The sequence below is a fragment of the Eptesicus fuscus genome, chromosome 13, assembly GCF_027574615.1.
Source record: "Eptesicus fuscus isolate TK198812 chromosome 13, DD_ASM_mEF_20220401, whole genome shotgun sequence".
Lineage (NCBI taxonomy): Eukaryota > Metazoa > Chordata > Mammalia > Chiroptera > Vespertilionidae > Eptesicus > Eptesicus fuscus.
In genome coordinates, this window is record NC_072485.1 from 21997370 (window position 1) to 22022913 (window position 25544).

Consider the following 25544-nt stretch of genomic DNA (forward strand, 5'->3'; position numbering starts at 1 on the left):
GGAGCGGCCGAGTGACGCAGAAGCTCCCCCAGCTAATCAGGGATGGGGAAGGGGGGCCAAGAAGGAAGCGGATCCTCTGCCGCGCAGCTAAACTGCAGCCAGCCACCCGCTTCGTCTCCCTCCGCCGCTTAGCGGGGCCTGAGCGGGAGCCACTGGGACGGCGTCACTGGGTGGGCTGGGGCGGAAGTGGAGGCGGAGGGAGACGGCGGCGTCCACAGGGGCTCGGGCTCCCCGGGCGAGGCCCTGGTGGGCTTAAGGTAGGGGGAGGGGGCGGAGGAGGAGCCCGCGGCCCGGGCGGCGGCAGCGGCCGACTTCCCCGTAGGGCCCCGCCTCGGAGCGGGCGGCGGTGGAGGAGACCGAGGAGCAGGATGGCGGCCTCGGCCCTGTACGCCTGCACCAAGTGTACCCAGCGCTATCCCTTCGAGGAGCTCTCCCAGGGCCAGCAGCTCTGCAAGGTCCGTGGGCGCTGGGCGGCGGGCGGGCGGGGTTTCCCTCGGCCGTAGCCCGAGGGAGCTGGGTGCCCACTGAACTGCAGCCCCGCTCTCTCTGCCGGCGCCTTGGGGCTTTGGAGCCCTCGCCCCCTCGCCCGGGGACCCATTTAGCGGATGACCTGGGCACCAGCTGAGAAAGGCCCCTGGGAGGAAGACGATCCTGCCCCCTTCCAGGCGGCCCAGCAGGGGTCCGGGCCCCAACAACATTCAGGGGTCTCAGGGGTGGGGCTGACCGAGACAGCCACCTGTCTGTGCCGCAGAGACCCTGGGGTGGAGATGTTTTCATCTCGTTTTTGTTTTTTTTTTTTGCTTTTTTTTTCCCCCCCCCCCCCCTCCTTTGCCTGGTTTGTCCTCTCCTTCCACCGGGAGGCCGGGGACGGTTTTTGCACTTTCTTGCTAGGAACCTGAAGCAGCAAAGCTGATGGCATCCTTCTTCCCAGTCCAGGAAAGCGAAGCGACTAGCTTGGGAACAGAATGCTCTATGATTTGGAGCTCCTCCCATCCCATTAAAGCCGGGATGCTGTCTGTGAGCAACGGTGCAAAATAATAAGTAGTTTCACATTTAAGCAACGCTTGAAGTTGGCCCTGACAGCTTTCTTAATTTATCAGTAGCATCCCCCCCCCCCCCCATCTAATAAAGACAAAGACACCTATGACTTCCCTAAGGAGTTACACCACTGGTGTGATGAATCGCCCAATTGTCTAAGTTGGGGAATAAATCTTATTAATGTTTTAGACATTGACTAGGTTAGATAATCATTTTAAACCAGAAAAGTGAAACTTGGGACTTTGAGATAGATACTGATTAATTCACTGTCTTATTACAGGAATGTCGGATTGCGCATCCTATTGTAAAATGTACTTACTGCAGATCAGAATTTCAACAAGAGAGGTTTGTATAACAAAACTTTTTGATAAAGCTATTGTCTCTAAGGAATACTTGGGGGTTGTAACTCCATATTTTCACTAAAGTGTTCTTTAAAAATGGTTTAGCTTCTTAAATGTTGTGGAAGAGAGAATGTTGACAAAAAATTAATGGTTATTGTTTAGACGTTTGAACGCGAGGAAATAAATTATTGTATGGAAAATGTATAGCCTTGCTAACAAAATATTCAAATATAAGCATGTACTATTAAGCTAAAAAAATGGCAATACTAGTGCTGACATGGACCTGAGGGAAGGTCTATAGTGTTACCAACTATCTTCCAAGAGTGAAATCTAGTACTTTTTAATAGGATGGTTCTTGTTAGGAAATTAGAGTACACATAAGGGAGTAAGTAACCTTGGAGAAGAACAGTAATTTCTTCTTAAATTGGTGTGAAGGCCCAGTGGAAGGTTAGGTAGGCACTGACTTAAAATGCTCAGCATAAATAGTGGCATGTGTGAAGGTTTTGCAACAAGATACCAAAAATGCACAAAGAAAATGTATATAAAACATTTATCTTAAGTCATTGATTTTCAACCTTTTTCATCTCATGGCACATGTAAACTAATTATTAAAATTCTAATTATTAGAATCTACGGCACACCAAAAAAGATAATTTTTGGCTATCCGACAAAAAAAGTTTTATTTTGATTCATTTACACTGGACGGTTATTCTTGTGTTGGCTGTTATTTTTTTATTTGTCAATCTAAGGGAAAAGAGGTCAATGCCTCTGGCTAAGTAGTCAGGTATCGCATGTTTTAAAAATTCTTGCAGCACACCAATCACTGTCTTCAGGTAATGGAAGAGGAGTAAATTTGAATAATAGATAACCCTAAAAAGATTCTTATGTTTGTATATTTTTAAAATTGTTAGTTTTTATTAGAGTGAGTTTTAGGTACAAAAGCAAGTTGTACTCTTTATCTCTTTTAATTCAACATCATACCTGTTATCTCAGAAAGCTACATAAATTTGATCACCTACAATTTCCTTTTCAGCAAAACTAATACAATTTGTAAGAAGTGTGCTCAAAATGTGAAGCAGTTTGGCACGGTAAGTATGTTATATATTTTCATTTCATGTTACTGTCACTGGTCAATTAATGTTTTACACAAAGATGGACCTTTTAAAAAATATATGTGGTTCTTAAATATTTCAACATGTCAAAATATTTCAGGATATAAATTTTCTGTAGACAGTCTGTGGGGAAGATGACAATATCTAAAAACAGTCATATGTGCATGTTTTATATATATTGAAATACAGGGTGAAAGTTATTAAACATTCAAATATAATTTATACATTAAAGATTAAAAAAAAAAAAAACACTCCTGGTTATGGAGAACCTACTTACCAATAAAGTTTGCATATTCATGGTTTTTTCCCTTCAGAACCTTCAACAATGTTTATGTAGCAGCACAATTCAGGCATTTATTAACAAAAGCCATGACATTATTCTAGTACATGCATATTATAGTCATTATTGATCTATTACAGCCATGATTAGTCAAAGTGTAAGCCTTAAGGTTCTACAAAATCCTTAATTGTTTTTTGAATATCAAAAGAAAATCAAGGTATGTGTATGCCAATTTTTTAAAGTTGAAAATTCACCTATAGTGTACATTCCTTGTATCATCTGTACCTGTATAAATGTTTTTTGAATAAATGGTATAGTGATTAACCTAACCAAGATACTAAATTAGTAGAAGTTTATTCCCTAAATATTGGATACATGAAAATTTTCTATCTGTTTGTACTTCTGTTTTCATTCTTTAAGACCTTTTCCCCTGTAGTTTGTGTATTATATAACATACATTGCAAATCATAAATGTTTCTCATGGTGTTTTTTAACTATTCAGTAGAGTAACAAAAAGTTTCGTAACTAGAAATAAATTTCATTAAATTAATAGAAACATCATAAACATTATGAATGTCATTGAATATGACATTTTACCATATGGTTTTCATATACATTATTTCACTTAAAGTCACATCATTGATGTTAACTGAGGACTTGCTGTATTTAACAAAAAAATTTTTTTTTACCTATTATTTTTCTTAATTCCAGAAATTGTGCATTGGTTATATTTTGTGCAGCAAATTTTTAACATTTTTAAATGTCTCAGTTAAGAAAAATATGTATCTGTTTTTCAGCCTAAACCTTGCCAGTACTGTAACATAATTGCAGCATTTATTGGTACGAAATGTCAGCGTTGCACAAATTCAGAAAAGAAATATGGACCACCTCAGACCTGTGAACAGTGCAAACAACAATGTGCTTTTGATCGGAAGGAGGAAGGAAGAAGAAAGGTATGTTTTATTTATGTTATGACATATTCTAGAAATTAAATAAAATACCAAACAAATGGAAGTCATTATAACTAATACACTAGTGCAGTAGTCGGCAAACTGCGGCTTGCGAGCCACATGCGGCTCGCGAGCTGCGATTTGCCGACCACTGCACTAGTGAAAGTTGATGTATTCGTTGGGTCCCTGAAAGCAGGTAGTTACATGGAAGTGTAGGAATAATGCATCCTCTCCTTTTTGCATCATATGTAGATAGATGTTGATCAGTTGAAATTACTGTACTTTAAAAAGTAGTCTGTGATGGCTGTTCTGTACTACTTGGTTATCTAAACATTGGTTTTGGAGAATTACTGCTTTTACATCCTTACAGCTACTTAATCCTTTTGCTGGTTATTTGAAGTTACTGGTATGAAAAACTACCTGATGGCACATTAACATGTGTAATTCAAAGTTAGTCTTGTGCCTTTGATTTGGGGCTCATATTTTAAATCATTCTTTTTCTCTACCTGTAGTGACTTTAAAAGTGTGTGTATGCATGTGGCATTCTTCTGCTGATCATTCACACAGGCCTGTTGTCCATCAGTTTCAGTTGACTTGAAAAGTGACTGCCCAAGGAGCTCCCTTAGCTGCTCCCACAGCAATATATGTACCCTGCTTATAAGAAATGTTCCTCTAGCACTTTTTGGGTGAATAAATAGAAGCTAGAAACTTAATTTATTTTTATAGTTTTAGTCTTAATAATTTTGGAAAGAAGTCTCTTTTCTTCCCCCTTGACATGTACAATTGATTCTCTTTTTCATACTAGTTATATCCTATATAATAAAGAAGTAATATGCAAATTAACCCTCACACCCTCACAAGATGGCTGCCTACGACCAGGCCGGCAGGGGGATTAGTGAGGGACGACCAAATGACTGAACAGCAGGCTGCGTTGGGCAACCAGGCCACTGGGGGGAGCCATGAAGGGCGACTAGGCTGGCGGGGGGGGGGCAGTTGGGGGTGACCAGGCTGGCAAGGGGAGGCACTTGGGGGGCAACCAGGTCAGCAGGGGGTGCAGTTGAGGGCGACCAGGCCAGCACGGTGGGGGGCAGTTAGGGGCGACCAGGCCGGCAGGGGGGAACAGTAAGAAGCGACTAGGCCGGCGGGTTGGGGGGCAGTTAGGAGCGACCAGGCAGGCAGGGAGGGGGCAGTTTGGGGCGACCTGGCCAGCAGCGGGGGACAGTTAAGGGCAACCAGGCCAGCACGCAGAGGCATTGAGGGGCGATCAGGCCAGCAGGAGGTCCAGTTAAGGGTGACCAGGTGGCAGGCAGGTGAGCAATTAGGAGCCAGCGGTCCAGGATTGTGAGAGGGATGTCCGACTGCCAGTTTAGGCCCAATCCCTGGCAGTCGGACATCCCCCAAGGGGTCCCTGATTGGAGAGGGTGCAGAGGCTGGGCTGAGGGAATTCCCTCCCCCTGCCACCCCCCCCACCCCCGTGCACGAATTTCGTGCACCAGGCCTCTAGTATATATATAAAAGCCTAAGCAACTGGCTGGTAGCTATGATGCACAATGACCACCAGGGAGCAGACGCTCAACGCACAGGCATGGAAACATAGGACAGACTGATGAATCTAAGGGGGGAGGGCAAGAAGAGATTAACCGAAGATCTTATATGCACACTAAAGGTCCAGTGCATGGATTCGTGGACCGGTGGGGTTCCTTGGGCTGGCCTGCGGGGATCGGGCCGAAACCGGCTATCTGACATCCCCCAAGGGGTCCCGATTGCGAGAGGGTGCAGGCCAGGCACCCCACCGGTGCACGAAGCCATGCACCAGGCCTCTGGTATTCTATAAAGTTGCTGCAAACTTTGCATTAGTGAATACTGAACCATTGCTCCTAAGGATAAGTATAGGAATAGGTTTCTGCCTCTAGTCACAACGTGGCGATCAGCACATAATCTTGTTTTATTTTGTATATATTTCTATTTAAAGATACCTTTATTTTGTTGATTGAGTAAATTGAGCTCATAACAAACAGCATTAAAACTATGCCTGAATGAAGCTTATCTAACACATGGATTTTCTGCATAAGATACTTCACAGCCTTGTGCTTAGGAACACATCACGTCACTACACCTGGGAACCATTTTAATCAGTGAAATTACTAATAAAAAGCCCAAAATGCAAAAAAACATGGCACTGCTAGACCATGAGAAGGACACTTGTTTACAGTATGAGAGCTAAAAGAAGGCAACAGCCTTGCTCAGCCTGGGCTGGGAAAGTTTGCCATCCAGCTACACAATGGCTGCTCCGTGCATGTGCATGTGCATAGATGGTCACGAAAGTGCTGCAAGTTGACTTTAGGGTTATGTCTAAATTTCAGCAAGTAGGTGATGAATTTAAAAACGTGAAATCTGTAAATAATGAGAATCACTGTACATGTTATTCAAGTTCTCCTTTTTTCTATAAATTAATAGTTTTTGCTGTAGGGGAAAACACTTTGTTATTTTAGTAATTACACAGTGATTTAAGTGTTAAAGTTAGTGTTTTGGTAATATTTCTTTGAAATATATCGTCAATTTTCAAAGTAATAAGAAAACAAGTTTCTCTCTCCAAAGTAAACAATATCTCAGAACTAACAGAAGTCTAGATATCATCCTTTACGACCAACTTTATGACTCCAAACAAGCATTTCCCCAAGTTTCAGAAAAGTCTAACACTGTGTGACTGTGTGTGTTTGTGTGTGTGTAAAAGTGAGAGAGAAGAAGAGAGAGAGAGATGGAGGTAAATACAGCTAGAAGTTTAGTACTTTATATTACTTGGTTTCATCTATGGCCAGTTAATATGTGCACTTAATCTAACACAAATCTTTTCTTTAAAAAGGTTGATGGAAAGTTATTATGCTGGCTCTGTACTTTATCATACAAAAGAGTTTTACAGAAGACAAAAGAACAAAGGAAGAGCCTGGGATCTTCCCATTCAAATTCATCATCTTCATCTCTTACGGAGAAAGACCAGCATCATTCAAAACATCATCATCACCATCATCACCATCACCATCGTCACAGCAGTAGCCATCACAAGTAAGTACTTTGAAATCATGTTTTCTAAAATGATTTAGAAAATACCTCCTAGGCATTTAATGCCAAATACTAGCTATGTGCTGATTTCCATTGTACATGGTAAACTTCTTGAGTGTCTCTAGTTGTTTCCCCACTTTATTCAATGTATTTAATTTATACACATGGACTGTGTTTAGCTATTTACCATTATAATAAAAATAGGACATTTAGGAAATTTTATGGAGTCAAAATACAAGTGATGATTGCACATGATGATTTTTTTAAAAAGCCTCGATTTTCTTTCTTTTTTTAATTCTCACCCAAAGATTTTTAGAGAGAAAGGGAGGGAGGAAGGAGGAAGGGAAAAAAGAGATAGAATCCATGTGAGAGAGGAACATTGATCAGTTGCCTCTTGTACATGCCCTGATTGGGGATGGAACCCGAAATCTTTTTGGTGTATGTGACCACATTCCAACTAACTGAATCACCTGGCCAGGGCAATTTTCTTTTTCTTTTTTTCTTCTTCTTTTTTTTCTTTAAATATTTGTTAGGACTTTACTTGTAAAAATTATATTTACCTTTGTTGTCATTAATTTGTTTTAGTTAAAAACAATTAAATCAGTGACTAGGAAATGTAAATTCAGTATTATTGAGAACTGATTGTAACCATGATAGAAACATTTGTAATCTTGAAAGTTCTCAAAGTGTGAGAAGTAATTTTTTTAACTGGTGGTGCTTTGCTGTATTTTTAAAAAATACATAGGAACTCTATTCAAATATAAAGAATTCCTTGATTTTTAAAGTGGGGGGGGTAGTTATATAGTAGTAATATCTTAACACTTAATTGTGTGATATAAAGATGTTTAAGTGTGGTTTTACTTATCAGGGAAAAATCAAGAATATTGAAACACGAACACATATTTAAATGGAGAACACAGGAACATCATATACAGATTTTCAGAAGAGTTCACTGTTTTTTCCCCAAATTTCTCTGAGTCTTTAAAGTTCTAGATAGGCAAAACTTAAATTTTATTTACAGGAAACATGAATTAGTTAGGAACACAATTAGTGATATATTGAAAATATAACATGGTTCTAATTAAAATTTGATTTTAAATCAAGGCAAGTACATATTAGATTATGGGGTATTATTGAGGCAATGATGATGTTTACTTCAGGAGCAATTTTTTCCACTTTCCTTACTTACTGTGTTGTGCTTTCTGAATGTAACAGTGCTAGACCGAATGGTGACTTTTAATTTGGCTATTTTGAAGAAATCTTGTGGTCTCTATATCAGAATACCCCAAGGAGCAAAGGAACATAAATCTTTCCTGTTTCTGTTTCTTGCTTTAATAAAAAATCTGACAAATGGTATCCGGCACACCTACTCCTAACACTCAGCTGAAGTGTCCCTTTCCTTTGTCCTTTACAGATAAATTGGTCTTAGTGTGATGTGAAAGGACACACTCAGAGTATGTTTATAAGATAAAATTCCATGATCGGAACTTAATCTTTTAAAAATCACAGATTTCAAAAATAAAGGGAAAGAGGATGGGATTGACTTTTTTTTCTTTTGATTACTTAAGAAATGCAAATACTGTTTTGTATTTGATGGATATAGACCTTTGACATGTAACTAACCAGTTTGTGGAGTCCTATCTTAAGTTCAGTAGATTAGAAAAATTATGAGGAGCATACATCTTGTGAAATACAGTGATGGAAGAGGGGAAGGGAAGAAATTCTGGTCAATCTGGATCCGGAAATGGCGTACCTCAGAAAGTGAGGATGAGAATTCTGTTTCAGTTTAATCATCCTACCTAATAATAGAGTAATATGCAAATTGACCGTACCTTTGCTACACCCACCAGCCACGCCCACCAGGAAACCATGGCAGGGACGTTGGGGTGCAACGGAGCCCAAGGCCGAGAAAGCCTCTCGGGCGGAGGCTTTCCCGGCGTTGGGCACCAGTGGGGAGCCTGCACGGATCGCAGGCAACGACCAGGGGGTCGGCTCCTGTGATCCTTAGCAGGGACGCTGGGGTGCAGCAGAGCCCAAGGCTGCCGCCCGGGGCCAAGCCCCAACCCTGAAAGAAGGCAGAAGGCGGTGGCCACAGCCAAGGCCTGGGTCCCCAGTGCCAGCAGAAAACTGGTGCAGGCAGCCAGGTGAATGAAGGTCTATTGCACGAATCTTTGTGCAAACGGGCTGCTAGTTATTAATACTAGAGACCCGGTGCACGAAAATCCATGCACTCGGGTGGGGAGCCTCTCAGCCCAGCCTGCACGCTCTCACAATCCGGGACCCCTCAGGTAGGGTCCAGTCCCACTGCAGCATGGCTCTGGTTCCCCAGGCCTGCGAGCCGAGCCTGTGGGCAGGGGGAGGGACCAAGAGGCCAGTCCAATGGCAGCATGGCTCCTTTCCCACAGCTCCCTCCTGCCACTGCGCTGCGGGCGGCCGGGACCCAGGACTGACGCCCGCTGCGGGACCCCTAGCCTGGTATTCGGTCGTCTGTCCAGACGTTTAGGTTGTGACGAACCCTGGCTCTTTATATATTAGGATGATTGTTCTCACTTTGAAATCTGGATAGTGCCATTAATTCACAAGTAATTTTATGGTTTGCTACTGCTAATAATGAAAATTTTAAAGATAAAATGGCAACTGAATTTCTTAGGGTTGCCATACATTACCACATGTAAGGAAAAACTCAAGTATCTAGATTAGAAAATTAATTCCTCAACTTGATATTTACTTCAAAGTGATTTTTAAGAACATGATTTGTTTTTTACTTTTGCTTAAAAATACTTCTGGACTAAAACAATAGAAAAATATAAAAATATTTACACACAAACATGCATATATATATATATGTGTGTATGTATATATGCATGTTTGTGTATAAATTTATACATACATAAATAACTCATTAATCGTCAGATGTATTGTATCTATTTTGTAGATGAGGCAACTAAGGAATTTTAAGTACCTTGCAAAAGGCCACACAACCCAGGTCTTCTACATCTCTTATATTGTATAAATATATATGTAGTGGATGCTCTATACATGTTGAGTCAGTAAACTAAGGATTAATGAAGAATTGGCTAATGTGCAAGTACAGGGGGGAAGTTTGTAGGATTCATAGTGCATTATGAAGGGGTTATATTGATATTATGGCATAATGAAAGAGAAGTGGTATAATACTAATTATAAGTAAAAGTTAAATCAGTTGTTACTATGAAATTTCCCAATATTTCAGGATGACTTCTTCAGAGTACTGATTAAAGAAAGATCTAGAGACTTTGGAGAGAGTTCTTAGAAAAAGTAGGAAGGAAACAAAGAAATTAAGGTATTTCCTGGTTCAACTTGACACACTATTTTGAGCAACTTGAGTTACTCCCAAGGAAGAATCTTCATGTAGGATTATTAGGAAACCCTGGCTCTAAAGGTAGAAATCTATCTGAAATAGTAAGGGCAGTCTAAGTATGATGATTCTCAGAGTTTATAATTATAAATCCCTTTTGTGGTGTTTCATGGTCATATCCTCACACCCTTAGTATGATAGTAAATTGAATTTGGAGGTCCTCATTAAAATAAAATTCAGTCCCTATCTTTGTACCTTTTTTGAAGAACTTAAGATGACTAGCAGTCATCTGATTAGAATGCATCTTATTAGAATGTGATTTATTCTATATATATTTGCTTAATTGAATATGCATTTGTCTGAATAAGAGATTATAATAAACATATATCATGTAAATTCATTGGGAAGAATGTTATTAAATGTAGATGTATTAAATAAATGTTGTTATTAGATGCCATTTATATATTTTTCAGAATCAGCAATCTGAGTCCAGAACAAGAGCAGGGACTGTGGAAACAGAGGTAAATATGTTAACATATTTTCTGAAGTATTTTGAAAAGTATTTTTTTAATGTGATATCCCATTAACCTTGTTACTTAGGCTTTTTAAAAAAATCAATGATGTTTGGTAATATTTTAGGGGAAGAAGAATAACTTATCATTTGGTGCCTCAGCCCTTTTTCCTCTAATTATTCTTATTAATGTTTGGTTTCAGCCATAAATCCTCTGCAGCAATTCAGAATGAAACTCCAAAGAAAAAGCCCAAATTGGAATCTAAGCCATCTAATGGAGATAGGTAAAAATGAATTCCTTTTAGCGAAAATCCAACTTAGTTGAACAGTTATAGTTGATTGCCAGTTACTACTAGGTGAAGGATCAGAAACATGTATCTTCTACATTGACTTCTTTGAGTCATCCAGAAGAATAGACATAATCAGTTAAAAAATTTTAACTTAGTTTTGGCAATAAGAAAGTGGCACTGAACTATGTTGTTCTATTTGGGAAATAAATTTGGGTTTTGAAAATAGGAAAACAAATCTGAATAGAGAACATTCTTTTTATCTTAATAATTCTTCAATGAAACACAAATCTAATTGTGATATTTTAAATTGGCCTGCTTGAAAATGTTTTTAGATGTAAAGTATTATGAGCGTGACTTTGTTTTAGTTCATTAGCCAAAAGTTTGCTGATGTTACTGTACAAATTGGCTGCCTATTGCTTTACACTAGAAGTATTGACCCCCTAAAAGCTAATACTGAATTATATTTCTGCAGGTGTATGTAATGTGTGCCATTAGTAAGGTAATTTGCCAGTTGCATCCATTTCTGTCAGGTACATATTTTTTTGCATTAGCCTTAAGGATGTTTGTGGAATTGTCTAATTTATGCAATTTGAACACTTGCTTATTTTCCTTCTACTTCATTTAATTCTGGTTTACTTCTTTCTTTTTAGTAGCTCTATAAATCAGTCAGCAGATAGTGGGGGAACAGACAATTTTGTCCTTATAAGTCAACTGAAAGAAGAAGTGATGTCACTTAAACGTCTCCTACAGCAGAGAGACCAGACCATTTTAGAAAAAGATAAAAAGGTAAGAACATGGTTCACTGAAGCCTGGTAAGACTTACATTTTGACTCTTGCTTGATAAATGTGAATTTTATAGACTTTCTTTAATAATCTGGTAATGTTAGTTATACATGATTCTTGTAGGACACATAACAAAAGCCCAAATTGGAACCTAAGCCATTAGTGAAGATAGGTAAAATAGTCTTTCAGAATTTTTGGTCTAAAAGTCAGTAGAGAGCTAATTAGAATTATAATAATTTCTGAACATTAGTTTTCAGTAAGCCTGTAATTTAAAATAGGTCTAAAGTATTAATTTGAAAATGAGATATAAATGGTATATTATGTGAATTCTTACGATTTAAGAAAGCAATTGAATATAGTTGTTGATAATCCAATCGTATTTATTTCAGTTGAGATCAAATAACTGGTGAAAGTAAATTTGTGGGAATTTCCTGTGCTTTAGTCAGTGATTAGCATTACATGTCTAAAATCATTTTGCAGGAAGTAAGTATTCATGGGACTTTATCAGTTAGATCAAAAAAAATATCAAAATATGTTGCCCATTAAGTGAAAAGTTCTGACGCTGTCTGGGTGAACTTGAGCGGAATGTTTTCACCTCTTTGGGTCTCAATTTTTTCATTTTAAAAATGAGAGTGTTAATGCCATCTCCTGGGATGGTTGTTACTATTAAGTGAACATGTAAAGTACTTACTACAGCTCCTGGCATGTGTAAATGCTCATATTGCTATTACTGTTCTAAGACTCAATAGAGACTCTTCGTCATCTTTGAGGGTAGAACCTACATTTGTACTTGTTTTATTGTCCTTAGATTAGTTTATTCTATTTCAGATATTTTATGCAGTAGGAAAATATTACAAACGTTAATTTTAAAATTATAATTTGATTATAAATATGTACATGAATTACCTGTTTCTAAGTTATCTATAGTAGTGCTTCAGTCTGAGCTACCTTTTACCTCTGGCGTTCAACAACTTTTATGTTACATTTTCCCACACCTTGATGGTTTAGTAGATCTAAATTTATTTCAATACATTTGTACCTTATTTTAAGCAAATTCAGTATAGGAAATTTAGGATTGACATAAGAAAAATAGGATAGTTGTAAGTGTCTTATTTTTTAGGGTCATTTTTTATTAATTGCAGGTTTTTTGTATTAGTGGGCTTTTATGGAAATTTGTTTCATGCTCAAAATCTTAGAGACATTTCTATTGCACTAAGATGGGTATATCTGTATTAACCTAGATAAAGGTTAAGTAAAATGGTAAGTTTACTATAATAATGATTACAAAACCAAGTAGTAATGAATTGTGGAATTTTGACTTTTTTTTAGCTACTTTTCCTTTTCCTCGCATAATTATTCTATATTAGTGCATACATTGAGTTTTCTGCTTTTGTTTAGTTAATGTTCCTTTTTCTTAAAAAACACTAATGGGTATGGGAATTAGCAGTGATGTAAGGAAAGTAATTAATTGTAAGTCTAAAGTAGTTACATATTTGCAGTTTTTCTTATAAATGTAAATCTAAGACAACCAAGCTATTTTCTTGAATTTATTTCACTTTATTTAGTGATTTCTAGAGCCAGCCACATATAGATCATTAGGATACAAAGATGAATAAATAAGAAACGGTCCTTATATTTCAGAAATTCATAATCTGGAGGCAACTCATGGAATAATGAGAATAATTTAGCTGATCTGATGTGAATTGGCATTTCAGAACAGGAATTCCTTTGTACTGTAAAAAAGGGAGAATTCAGTTATTCTTTAATTGACAAAAGCATTGGCTTTTATTCAGAAAATAAAAATGTAAGACATCGTGACTTTCTTTTGGCTGTTGTACATCTTTCAGTTTACTAGCTATTAGATAATTACCAAAAAAACAAAACAAAACAAAAAACCACCCTCCAAACCTTTAAAGCTTACATAATAAAAATCATGTAAAACTAACCAGGAGCTTTCTTATGCATGGTTCTCATAGTAGAATTACATAATTCCAACTTATTTTTTAGTTTAAAGTCATGAGATTTTCTATTTTTGTGTCATTGATATATATGAAAAATTGACATTGCCTTCTTTGCGTTTTTCTTATATTTATCTAGTTTAGCCCAAATTTTAAAGGGACCCCTTTTCCTTTCTTATTATTTGTATTTCCTGTGCTTTGTTCTCCATTATTTACCTCAAATTTTAGTTGGAATTGAGTATATAATTCCGTCATATGTTTTCAAATGAAAGCAATATAGCTCTTGGTTCATAAGATCATTTCTTTTTATACTTGCCCTGTGTGAAACTTTTTTCTGTGTGAAACTGTTTTCTTAATTATTGAGAAATTATTTTAACCTGAAACCAGTTTTGTTTATTTTGTATACATATAACATAAAGTACATTTTAACTGAAGCATTTTCAAGGTATTAGTCTTTAAGCTTTCCTGTTGGCATACCAGTTGCCAAACTGTCCAGTGAAGCCCTTTATTTATTTAATACAGTTGTTTTTTGTTTGGTTGGTTGGTTGTTTTCAGAGGGAGAGAGGAAGGGAGAGGGATAGAGGAATAGAAATATTGATGAGAGAGAAACAACATTGACTAGCTGCCTCCTGCACGCCCCCTACTGGGGTGGGGGATCCAGCCTACAACCTAGGCATGTGCTCTGACCAGGAATCAAACCAGTGACCTCTTGGTTCCTGGATCCACCCTCAACCCCTGAGCCGCGATAGCTGGGCTGAAGCCCTTAATAGAAACAAAAAGACAACTTCTCAAAAGTTTTAGTGATGGTTTAATATTACCTTAACATTAAAATTATACTAAAGTAGACAGAATTTATCATTTCACAAAACAAATTATAGATAAGTTATAAAACTCAGGAAACCACTGTTAACATCTTCCATTTTTATAATGAATTGTGAGTTTATTGTAAAGAATATTTAAAATGATCTCATACACATATACATATATATGGTGTTTTTTGTTTTTTGTTTTTATTAGTTAACTGAATTAAAGGCAGACTTTCAGTACCAAGAGTCAAACTTGAGAACAAAAATGAACAGTATGGAAAAAGCTCACAAAGAAACTGTGGAACAACTTCAGGTAAGTGACATTATTTATGTAAACTATTAGACAAGGAAAGCTAAACTTGGTTAATAGTATTCATTGCCTTTGACAGGTATTGGTATCCCTATTTTATGCATATTTGGTGCATTTTCAGCTTTGATTTAGACTTCCCAATAGTTCTAATCCTACTCCAATTAAAAGTTATTGCTTAATCCTACTCCCATTAAAAGAAATCACTCAATAGGGGATTCAATATTAATTTTGAAAACTTCTGCCTAAACGTCAAATGAAATTTTTAGAGGAGGATGTCATTACAATGATCATTGTAAAGCAAAACATTAAATATTGAATATGTGAAAACAAGGTCTTTAGTACATTGTGCAATTATTCTTCCTATTTCCTCCCACATAATGGGAAGGGAGATGGGTGTAGAAAACTAATTTTCAGGGGCCTCAAGTGGAAGAACTTTACATTGTTTGCAGTGATGTAAGGCACTAGGTCAATCTCAAAATACTGACAAGTATACTGTATATACTCAGTAGGATTTTTATATAGCGAACAACTGAATGATGAAGCCAAGGGCCACCAGAGTTACAAAGAAGGTAGTATCTGATGTCTGGCGGACTGCGATGGAGAGCATCCAAGCTTTTTCTCATCTAGGTTTCATAGAAATTAGAAATTAGACCACATTAAATTAATTACATATCCTATTGGTTTATGGTCTTTCATTGTAGAATTAATCTTTGGGTAACAGGGTTTTCAGAAGTTTTAAAAGCATAGCACATGCCAGCACACAGCTTTGGACTCTTGATGGGAGAGTGCAGTTTGGGGAGTAAGGATTTTGCCCTATTTTTTGTTTTAAACAATACAACACCAAAGAATATTTGCGATTTCTATCTTTTGGCTTTGTATTCTTCATAAATAGCTTAAATTGTGTAAGATCAGAATTAGATTTAGGAAAACGTGTTGAAATTTGAAGTACAAGTTGTCTACTCTTATCTCTGTCTACTCTTAACTCTTATTCTTTGTACTATTACAAAGAATTTTGAAGAGAGATCTTGCATGGAACCTGGCACATAATAGGCACTCAGGTAATTTTTTGAATGTGGTGATTTATGGAACTGCCCCTTTTCCCTCTGTCCTGAGAGATTGCCCATATATTAGGTTTCTTATACATTATTGTTTATCATCACCAGCAAGTATTAGTTTTATGACACTCTTATTTTTCTCAGTTATTAATGTTGAATGATTACCTGGGAACAAAATCTTCTGTATGATGATCTCTGATCTGATTTAGTGTGGTATAACCAAAACTCTGGAGTTAATCCAGAATGAAGTAACAGAAAAACTGTGAGCAGTACTTAAATATGATAAAACTTAGTACTTCTGTTCAAAAGAGCAATTTATTGTTTGATTTTTTTAGTGTATTTACAGTATTTATTATATTTACTATCTTTGTCCTTTTAGCCTGATTGGCATCGTAAGCCTACCTCTTGATCAATAGCTAAGTTTTCATATGGGAGAATAGTGACTAATATTTATATAGAAATATGACATTTTCAATGTGAGTTTACATAGTCTATCATTTTTTGCTCCTTAAGATAACTTTGTTATGTGGTATGAAACTGTGTTCACATAATTAGTCTGAAGTGACATAGAAACCTATATCTTTTGACTTTGATTTGACTGTACTTTCTCCTGTTCTGTAGTTTTCTTACCATCTCATGTTACTTAGATTTTCTGTTTCATCCTTGTAATCAGACCACTTTCCCATATCTGGAGACATTCTGTTACAGCTAAATACCCTCTTTTAATCCCATTCCCTTTAGCAACCATGTACTAGTAGGTGAGTAAATATAGTTAACTGTTTGTCTTACCTTTTTTTGATAAGAAACTGAACCCCTGAGCAGGAAATTTACCTTGTTCTAATAGCTCTCAAAATATTTTTAATTATCAAATGGGGAAAAAGCATTGAGCATAACAAGAAAAAAATTGCACAAAATACCAAAAAAAAACACACACAAACACCCTAAATCAGTGGTCGGCAAACTCATTAGTCAACAGAGCCAAATATCAACAGTACACGATTGAAATTTTTTTTGAGAGCCAAATTTTTTAAACTTAAACTTCTTCTAACGCCACTTCTTCAAAATAGACTCGCCCAGGCCATGGTATTTTGTGGAAGAGCCACACTCAAGGGGCCAAAGAGCCACGTGTGGCTCGCGAGCCGCAGTTTGCCAACCACGGCCCTAAATTATCTGAAATATCAAGAATAACAAAACAGCTGCCTCTCATTTAGGAGATGAGTTGATAAAAGAGAATAGGGTACTAACATTTGAGTGCCTACTATGTAGGAGCTACTGTGTTTGGCTAAGTGTTTTATATATTTACTAGAGGCCCAGTGCACGAATTAGTGCACCAGTAGTGTCCCTCAGCCTGGCCTGTGAGATTGGGCCGAAGCTGGCTCTCCGACATCCCCTGAGGGGTCCTGGATTGCAAGAGGGTGCAGGCCAGGCCAAGGGACCCTACCAGTGCACGATCGGGTCTGGAGAGGGACCGCGGGAGAGTTCCAGGGCATGTCCGATCCATCTCACTCAGTCCTGATCAGCCAGACCCCAGCAGCAAGCTAACCTACAGGTCGGAGCATCTGCCCCCTGGTGATCAGTGCACATCATAGCGACTGGTTGACCAGTCGGTTTTTTGCCCCCTGATGGTCAGTGCACATCATAGCAAGCGGTTGAGTGCCCTTAGCATATCGTTAGCATATTACACTTTGATTGGTTGAACAGTCAACTGGACACTTAGCATATTAGGCTTTTATTATATAGGATTTAGTTCTTTCAACTCCTGTTATGGGGGATGAAGTTTCTGTTTACATGTGAAAAAATAGACTCCGGATTACATAGCAGATAAGTAGCAGAGCCAGAATTCAAAGCAGGATATGTGTGCTTCCTAAACCAGATAACCTTTCCTTTAGGCCAGCATTTCTAAACATTTGTAACTTAACTTGCTTAAGAGTTTTAAAACCATGTAATGCATTTTTGCAGTTGCATAATAAAGAAGTAATATTAGTATATAAATTTTGAATGTTTATATTTAAATGTTGCATTATAAAATATATTTTTGTACCTATATTAGAATAGACAGTTTGGGGCTTGTCTCCATTTAATAACTGATGTACTGTTTATTTTTCTTAAAGGCATTTTTTTAACATAATTTATTGGCAACTGAATTTATTAGTGACATGATTAGGAGACTGAATAATATATATTGAAAATTAACTGCTATAGAATTAAAAGGAAACATTGCTATCATTACCAAATATTTGAGTTCTGGTATTTCATACTTAGAATATGAAAATTATAAACTCATTTTTTTGTTTCTTGATTGAGAAGAAAAAAATTGAAGATTAATTTTTTAATAATTTGCTATGCTTTTATATAAATATAATAGATCTGATGGAGATCTCTTTGAAGCAAATTTGCAGACATATCCTTTTTCATGCTCTTCATAAATTTATATTTTAAAATTTGTTTCTTAAGATACTTCTTTTTTGGCCAGTAAATCTATTTCAGTTATAAATTAAATCTGTAGCTAACAAATAATACTGCCATTTGCAACAGCATGGATCACTCTTGAAAATATCATGCTAAGGAAATAAATAAGTCAGACAGAAGAAGTCAAGACCCATATGATTTTACTCATATATGAGATATAAAACTGGAATCAACAAATGAATAGACAAGACAAACAACAACTTATAGACACAGATAACAATATGGTTACCAGAGGGAAGGGGATGGGGGAGAGGTAGTAAAGGGGTAAAAGAGGTCAAATATATGGTGTTGGAAGGAGATTTGACTTTGGGTGGTGAACACACAATGCAGTTTTCTGATGATGTATAATAGAATTGTAATTATACACCTGGAACCTATATAATAATTTTATTAACCAACTAGAGGCCCGATGCACAAAATTTGTGCCAGGGGCTCGGACCCCACCGCCGTGGCAGCTGCCTCTGCCTCAGCCCTCACAGCCCCGGCTTTGTCCAGAAGGTTGTCCAGTCTAATTAGCATATTACCCTTTTATTATTATAGATGTCACCTCAAAAATTTGATTTAAAAAAAGAAAGGAAGAAAACAATTAAAACCTACTACATTTGACTAGGACTGGTCAGCTGAGTAATAAGCAGTTGATTATGATCACTAACTGTCAGGCATTCTTAATGATTTGTCCTCTGAATTTCTCAAATTGTTTAGTTTTAAGGAAAAATAAAAATCCTTTTAAATTCTTTTTTAAAAATATATTCTATTAATTTTTTACAGAGAAGAAGGGAGAGGGATAGAGAGTTAGAAACATCGATGAGAGAGAAATATCGATCAGCTGCCTCCTGCACATCCCCTATTGGGGATGTGCCCACAACCAAGGTACATGCCCTTGACTGGAATCAAATCTGGGACCCTTCAGTCCACAGGCCGACGCTCTTTCCACTGAGCCAAACCAGTCAGGGCCCTTTTAAATTCTTGATGGTTTTCTAAATTTGAAATTGAAATTCTTAATTACCACCTTAAATATTAAACAACCAAGAACAGAGAAATGCTGTTATGGAGTCGAACATGAAAAAAACTTTTGACTTACAAATATAAGATTGCTCTAAGAATATTTGCATTTTGGAGGTCATAGGTATTTAATTAGGGAGAGTTTGATTGGAAAAGAGTTGGGGAGTGAAAGCACAAAGCCTGCAAAGGTTTCTGTTTCATGAAACTGCTTTTAAGATGGTATGCAGAGAAGGCAGGGTGTTATGTTGCCATAGAAAGGTTAAAGTTAGAGTAGAAGATGAAGCACTGAGGTTAAAATGGAATCTACCTAAATAATAACTTGAGACTTGTGAAGGAAAATGATTTGGAAATATAACTAGAGGATATCTTTTAAAATTTTAGGACAGTGCTCAGATTTCAAACTATTGTCGGCACTCTCCCCATTTTGGCTCAAAAGCTCCAAAAGTATCTGATCATTAACGTACTTGTAAATATGGAGAGTCCTTATTATTTACATGTCCATAGTCAGGAGATTACATAGGGAGACAGTCAAAATATGTCACAGCACATTGGCTCAAGGATAGTGTCTTTGTCAGTGGTGGATGCAACATTTGAATGAAATGCAAATTCAGTTCAGATAGATGACAATGTGAAATTCTGAATCTTTGAAAAAAACTTCAGCCTTTCATGAAACTAAAAATGATGATATAACTGCTCAAATTATATCAAAGCCAGCACAAAATGTTTGGCAATTAACAGAACAAAAATAAGATAAGGGAGGGTGGTTCTGATGGGTATTTTTTTAAGAATTGAATATCATTAAGCTGAGTCTTTGTGGCAAAGTAATAAAGTCAACATTTTGCAAAAAGGACTTCTTAAGCTTGTTCTGTTAATTGGTGAACATCAAATAAAAGGCTTTGTATAGTTCCTAGGGAAATAGTCCTTCCACAGATCATCACTTGAGTCATTTGATCTTATTCATCATAAAATAAAACTTTTCCCTTCATGTTTTTAGGATTAAGAGGCAAACTTTTCTTTCCTATTCAAAATGTTTACTCTCACCCTGGCCAGTGAGGCTCAGTGGTTGAGCATCGACCTATGAACTAGGAGGTCAAGGTTCAATGCCCAGTCAGGGCACATGCCCAGGTTGCTGGCTTGATCCCCAGTAGGGGGTGTATAGGAGGCAGCTGATCAATAATTCTCTCTCATCATTGATGTTTCTCTCTCTCCCTTCCTCTCTGAAGTCAATAAAAATATAATTATAAAAAATAATAATAAAATAAAATGTTGACTCTCTTTTAAGCAGATTCACTTTAAGTTGCCTGTTTTTTGTAAATGATTATATCCTTAATCAACAATTATATTAATATTGACATTTACAAACCAATCTATAATTTTCCATCTACATAGCCATAGTTACAGAGATGAATCTAAGTATACTCTTATTTAATTGTTAGTGTTTCAATGAAATCTTGTTCTATAAATGAAAACAACAGCATTAATTAAGTAGTAGTCTTCAGCATGTCTTAATATTTCAAATATTGTTAATCTTAAATATTTTAAATGTTTTTGTCTCCCACAGGCCAAAAACAGAGAACTGCTCAAACAGGTTGCTGCATTGTCAAAGGGTAAAAAGTTTGACAAAAGTGGAAGTATACTAACATCCCCTTGAGAAAGTTTTGATTTAATGTTTCTGCTGAATATGTAAATTTGAAAAAATTTCAGTAAAGCGCTTAAATTCTGTGTAGTGAAGAAATATTTTTGCACATCAAATGAATTGGCATATTTCCTATTCACTTTTGTAACTGAAAAGCATTTTTAAGTTGTAAAACATCCAAATAAAACTTCAACTGGTTTGAAGTAACTTTTTATTATTTGATATCCAGGAACTTTTTTGCCAGCAATAGTATTAAACAGTTGTAAAGGAGTGCATGAGTAGTGCTTTTTATAAAATGTAACATGCAATAATAGAGTAGGTATGTTTTTAAGAAATCATAGCAGCAGGGTTTTTGTTTTGTTTTTTTGTTTTACACCATGCTAATTTCAAATAAACAGTTTTCACTTTAGAAATACAAAAGCTTTTAAACAAGGAAAATGGTGAACACTGGTTTTTTTGGTGATTGTGTTTTCACTTTGCATCAACAATAATTTAGGAGAGAAGAATCATGGTGCTTTTATTAAATGAACTTCAGAGAAATGTAAATATGTTTTTAAATTTACATAATTAACATTAGTTAGTATACTAGTATTTTCATTATTGGTATAGGAATTAATGTTTATTGTACAGTACCCAAGGTTAAAAGTGTTTTGTTTTGTATAAACTGTGGATTTTTACTTACAAGTGCCTTTTTGCCACCTAATGTTTTTATTTATAGGAATGTTGATCTTTTGTACATAGTTGTTTTAAAATCATGTTTAATAAATGTTTGTATATAAATGCATATGTACAGAAGCCTATTTCAAAAGGAAATCAAACTTGCTAGTAAAATGTTTGAGGTTGCATTAAGAACTGATAATGCATATAAACTTTAGATGATTTTGTGGTTTATTTCTGTGTAATACGGGAAGTTGTTGGTCATTGAATTCATTGAATTAGTCAAAATACTTCCCCAAAGATTTAATTTTAAATCACTTCTGATAGAGTAATTTTATTTTTATGTGATATGGCTTCATGTTCATATTTTATAAGTTACATGTGTTGTTTTATTTTTTTTTATAAAAAATTTATAATTTTTCTGCAGTGGTCCATATATCTGCTTTCCTCATAACATGTGGTTATCTAAGTTAATATTTATGTACACCATACTTAATTTGTAAGTTTAAAGCAAATCTGGAAAAAATTAAATAACTTTTAAATCAATCTGTGACTATCTTTGAATAAATTGGAATCTTGTTTAAGATTCAGGTACTATTTATAAGAAAACTATATAAGAGTCTTTAAAATTATCTATAAAAGGTTAAGGTAGGGTGGGATAGATTATGGGAAGTTATTGACTAATTATATTCTGATCCATCGGTTTTCAGCCTGTAATGGAATTGATGGCCTACTTAATATATGCCAGTTCAGACTTGTAGTTAAATTTTAAAGCATCAGGCATTGCTAGATATATTGGATAGAGTGGAAGAGTTCTTTCTTTTAGGAATTTATGAGCAGGGTAAATTTGTTCGAAGGAAACTATTAAATTTGTCAATTTTGGAAAGTTTTGTTTTTAAGCAAGCAATGATTATGAATCTCATCAAAGGTCATCTTTTCTCAGAACAAAGATAATTGTAATTGTTTGTAATATGACTCATGTTTCAGTAGATTATTCCTATGATTATTCATTATAAAGTAATATAAAACAATTCCTTGCCAAATTTGAAAACATAATCTAGGGTAATTTTCAAGTGATAGCAAAAGACTGAATCTGTAAGACTTGGAAGAACTAAAGCAGTTTATTTTTATGAGATCCTCATGTAATGTTCTTCATAAATTTCAGTACTTTGAACAATGCTAGATACTGCCTTCTTATCACAGATTTTAATGTTTTATATTCTGGTTATAGTCATTTGACAATCCACTGTGGTTATTATGGTTTTAAAACAAGATGTGTAGTAGTTTTACACCTTTTTTGGAGCTGCTGCAATGGAAAGGTGCCCCTTCCCACTTTTTTAGGTAACATTGAAAATTGAAAATCAATCTAAATAATTAAACTTTGCTAAAATCTTTTAGGGGTTTCACAGTATTTAGCACTGATTAAATGCCCTCTCTTTATCCCATGACTTTATTTTATCAATTAAAATTATTTCAATTGTATTAGCAATTGAGTCCCAGTCCCGGATCTATAGTGTATTGACATAATGAGCTGATATTCTTTAAATGTGGACCTGTAAGGAGATACTATGGTGTGCTGTATTGTGCTTTTTAGCCTGTTTTTTCAGCTATTAGCATTTACCAGTGTGGATCATTTTGTTTTTGGCTCAAGCTATTTATGTATTAATAGCCTGTGAATATTACAGTCCTTTTTAGATTGTATTGGTCTAAATATGCATTCTGAGGTGAACCTGTTAAGCTGTTCACATGTATAGACTTGAAATACTGTACTTGTACACATCCGACTGTTGACATTTTGTACCTTTTTCTAAATCTAATATTTCACAATAAAACTTCTCAAAAGCTTTGTATTAGTTTCCCATTGCTGCTGTAACCAATTACCACAAACCTAGTGGCTTAAAACAGCAAAGATTCTCTTATGGTTTTGGAGGCCAGAAGTCCAAAATCAGTTTCACTGGCTAAAGTCAGGGTATTGACAGCACTGTTTTCTTCATGAAACTCTAGTGGAGAATACTATTCCTTGGCTTTTCCAGCTTCTTGGGCTGCATTTCTTGCATTCTGTGGCTCTTTGCCCCTTCCTCCATGTTAACAGCTAAAAGTTTAGTATCTTTAAGTCTCTGCCTCCATTATCATATGGTCTCCTCTCTTTGGTTGTAGTGTCTCCCTCAGCTCCCTCTTATGAAGACACTAGAGGCCTGGTGCATGAATTCGCCCACGGGTGGGGTCCCTCGGCCTGGTGGGCTATTGGGGCCAGCCAGCTGCGGGGAGGGACCACAGGAGGTTGACCAGCTGCAGAGGTTGGCTGTGGGAGCACTGACCACCAGGGGGCAGCTCCTGCATTGAGCGTCTGCCCCCTGGTGGTCAGTGCAAGTCATAGCAACTGGTCGTTTGGTCGACAGGCCATAATGGTCGCTCACCTGGATGTCCCCCCATTTTCAATCCTTTATCACATCTGCAAACTCCTTTTTGTCATATAAGGTAACATTCACAGATTCTAGGGATTCTGACATAGACATCTTGGGGGACCATTATTGAACCTACCATAAGCTTTATCTACTTCTATCCAGGATGAGATCCTAAAACAACAAATTTGATATAATTGGATCAGGCCAAACAAGCTTTATTTTCCTAACTGTTCATTCAGATTGCTTTTATGAAATATTTTGCGGGGGGGCGGGGGGGGCGGGACAGTATATAAATGTTTAATGAGCTATTTCAAGGCAACAAATCAAGCTACATATAGTAAAGTTTTTGAAAACTTTGGAGTATGATTAGACTATACTAGGTTGTTTGATAGGATAAAAGTTGAAGACAAGATAATAGTCTAGTTGGGGAGACAATCCTACTTTATAATAGACAAATATGCAAATTGACTGCACCTTTGCTACGCCCAAGCCACGCCTACCAACCAAGCCACACCCACCAGGAAACCGTTGCAGGGACTTTGGGGTGTGGCAGAGCCCAAGGCCGGGAAAGCCTCGCTGGTTGAGAATGTTTTACTTCCACGTTTTCAGCTTTCAAGCCTCGCTTTCCTGGCCTTGGGCACCAGCGGGGAGCCTGCACAGATCGCAGGCAACGACCAGGGGGTCGGCTACTACGATCCATAGCAGGGACGCTGGGTGCGGAGGAGCCCAAGGCCCGGAAAGCCTGGGGTGGAGGCTTTCTCCGGCCTTGGGCACCAGCGGGGAGCCTGCTTGGATCGCAGGCAACCACGGGGGTCGGCTCCTAGGATCCATAGCAGGGAGGCTGGGGTGCAGCAGAGCCAAGGCCGCAGCCTGGGGCCAAGCCCCAACCCTGAAAGAAGGCAGAAGGCAGTGGCCACAGCCAAGGCCTGGGTCCCCGGTGCCAGCAGAAAACTGGTGCAGGCAGCCAGGTGAATGAAGGTCTATTGCACGAATCTTCGTGCAAACGGCTACTAGTATATACATAATAAGATATCTAGAACTTAACTTTGATATTATAAAGCAGGCGTCCTCAAACTACGGCCCGCGGGCCACATGCGGGTGTTTTTGCCATTTTGTTTTTTTACTTCAAAATAAGATATGTGCAGTGTGCATAGGAATTTGTTCATAGTTTTTTTTAAACTATAGTCCGGCCCTCCAACGGTCTGAGGGACAGTGAACTGGCCCCCTGTTTAAAAAGTTTGAGGACCCCTGTTATAAAGTGTCCTTTGATCAAGGGCATTCTAAATTGTGAGAAAGGTAAGTGTCATTGCTTTCTCAAAACTTGAGTCATTTAAATATTTTTTAAATTATAAAACAATCTTTAAAAAAATGTACCTAAATATATATCTAGTTGGTACCATAACAACACAGAGAACTATTCTTACTGCTATAAAGTTCAATAATGTGTATCTTTCTAATGGGATATGTCCTAAACTAAAACGAGAACTGCAGAAATCGTCTTACATTGCCTACAATGACTATGTTGGTGGCAGTGTTAGTGTTAT

At 37.0% G+C, this 25544-nt stretch overlaps 1 protein-coding gene across 7 annotated transcripts; it reads left to right on the top strand.

Moving 5' to 3' along the window:
• Positions 1-2: 2 nt before the first annotated feature.
• Positions 3-23443, top strand: FAM76B (family with sequence similarity 76 member B). 7 transcript variants are annotated; one of them, XM_054725081.1, is made up of 11 exons: positions 21-455; positions 892-1017; positions 1319-1383; positions 2413-2467; positions 3569-3724; positions 6585-6784; positions 10592-10639; positions 10833-10913; positions 11573-11705; positions 14678-14779; positions 20864-23443. In XM_054725081.1, the coding sequence occupies exons 1-11, from the start codon at positions 369-371 to the stop codon at positions 20951-20953; spliced, it is 1143 nt and encodes a 380-aa protein (XP_054581056.1). In that variant the 5' UTR covers positions 21-368; the 3' UTR covers positions 20954-23443. The 7 variants fall into 7 exon arrangements, with proteins under 7 accessions (XP_054581057.1, XP_054581058.1, XP_054581059.1 ...); XM_054725080.1 differs by having other exon boundaries at positions 23-455; positions 11570-11705; XM_054725082.1 differs by lacking the exons at positions 14678-14779; positions 20864-23443 and adding an exon at positions 11392-11449 and having other exon boundaries at positions 3-455; positions 11570-11666.
• The last annotated feature ends 2101 nt before the right edge of the window (positions 23444-25544 follow it).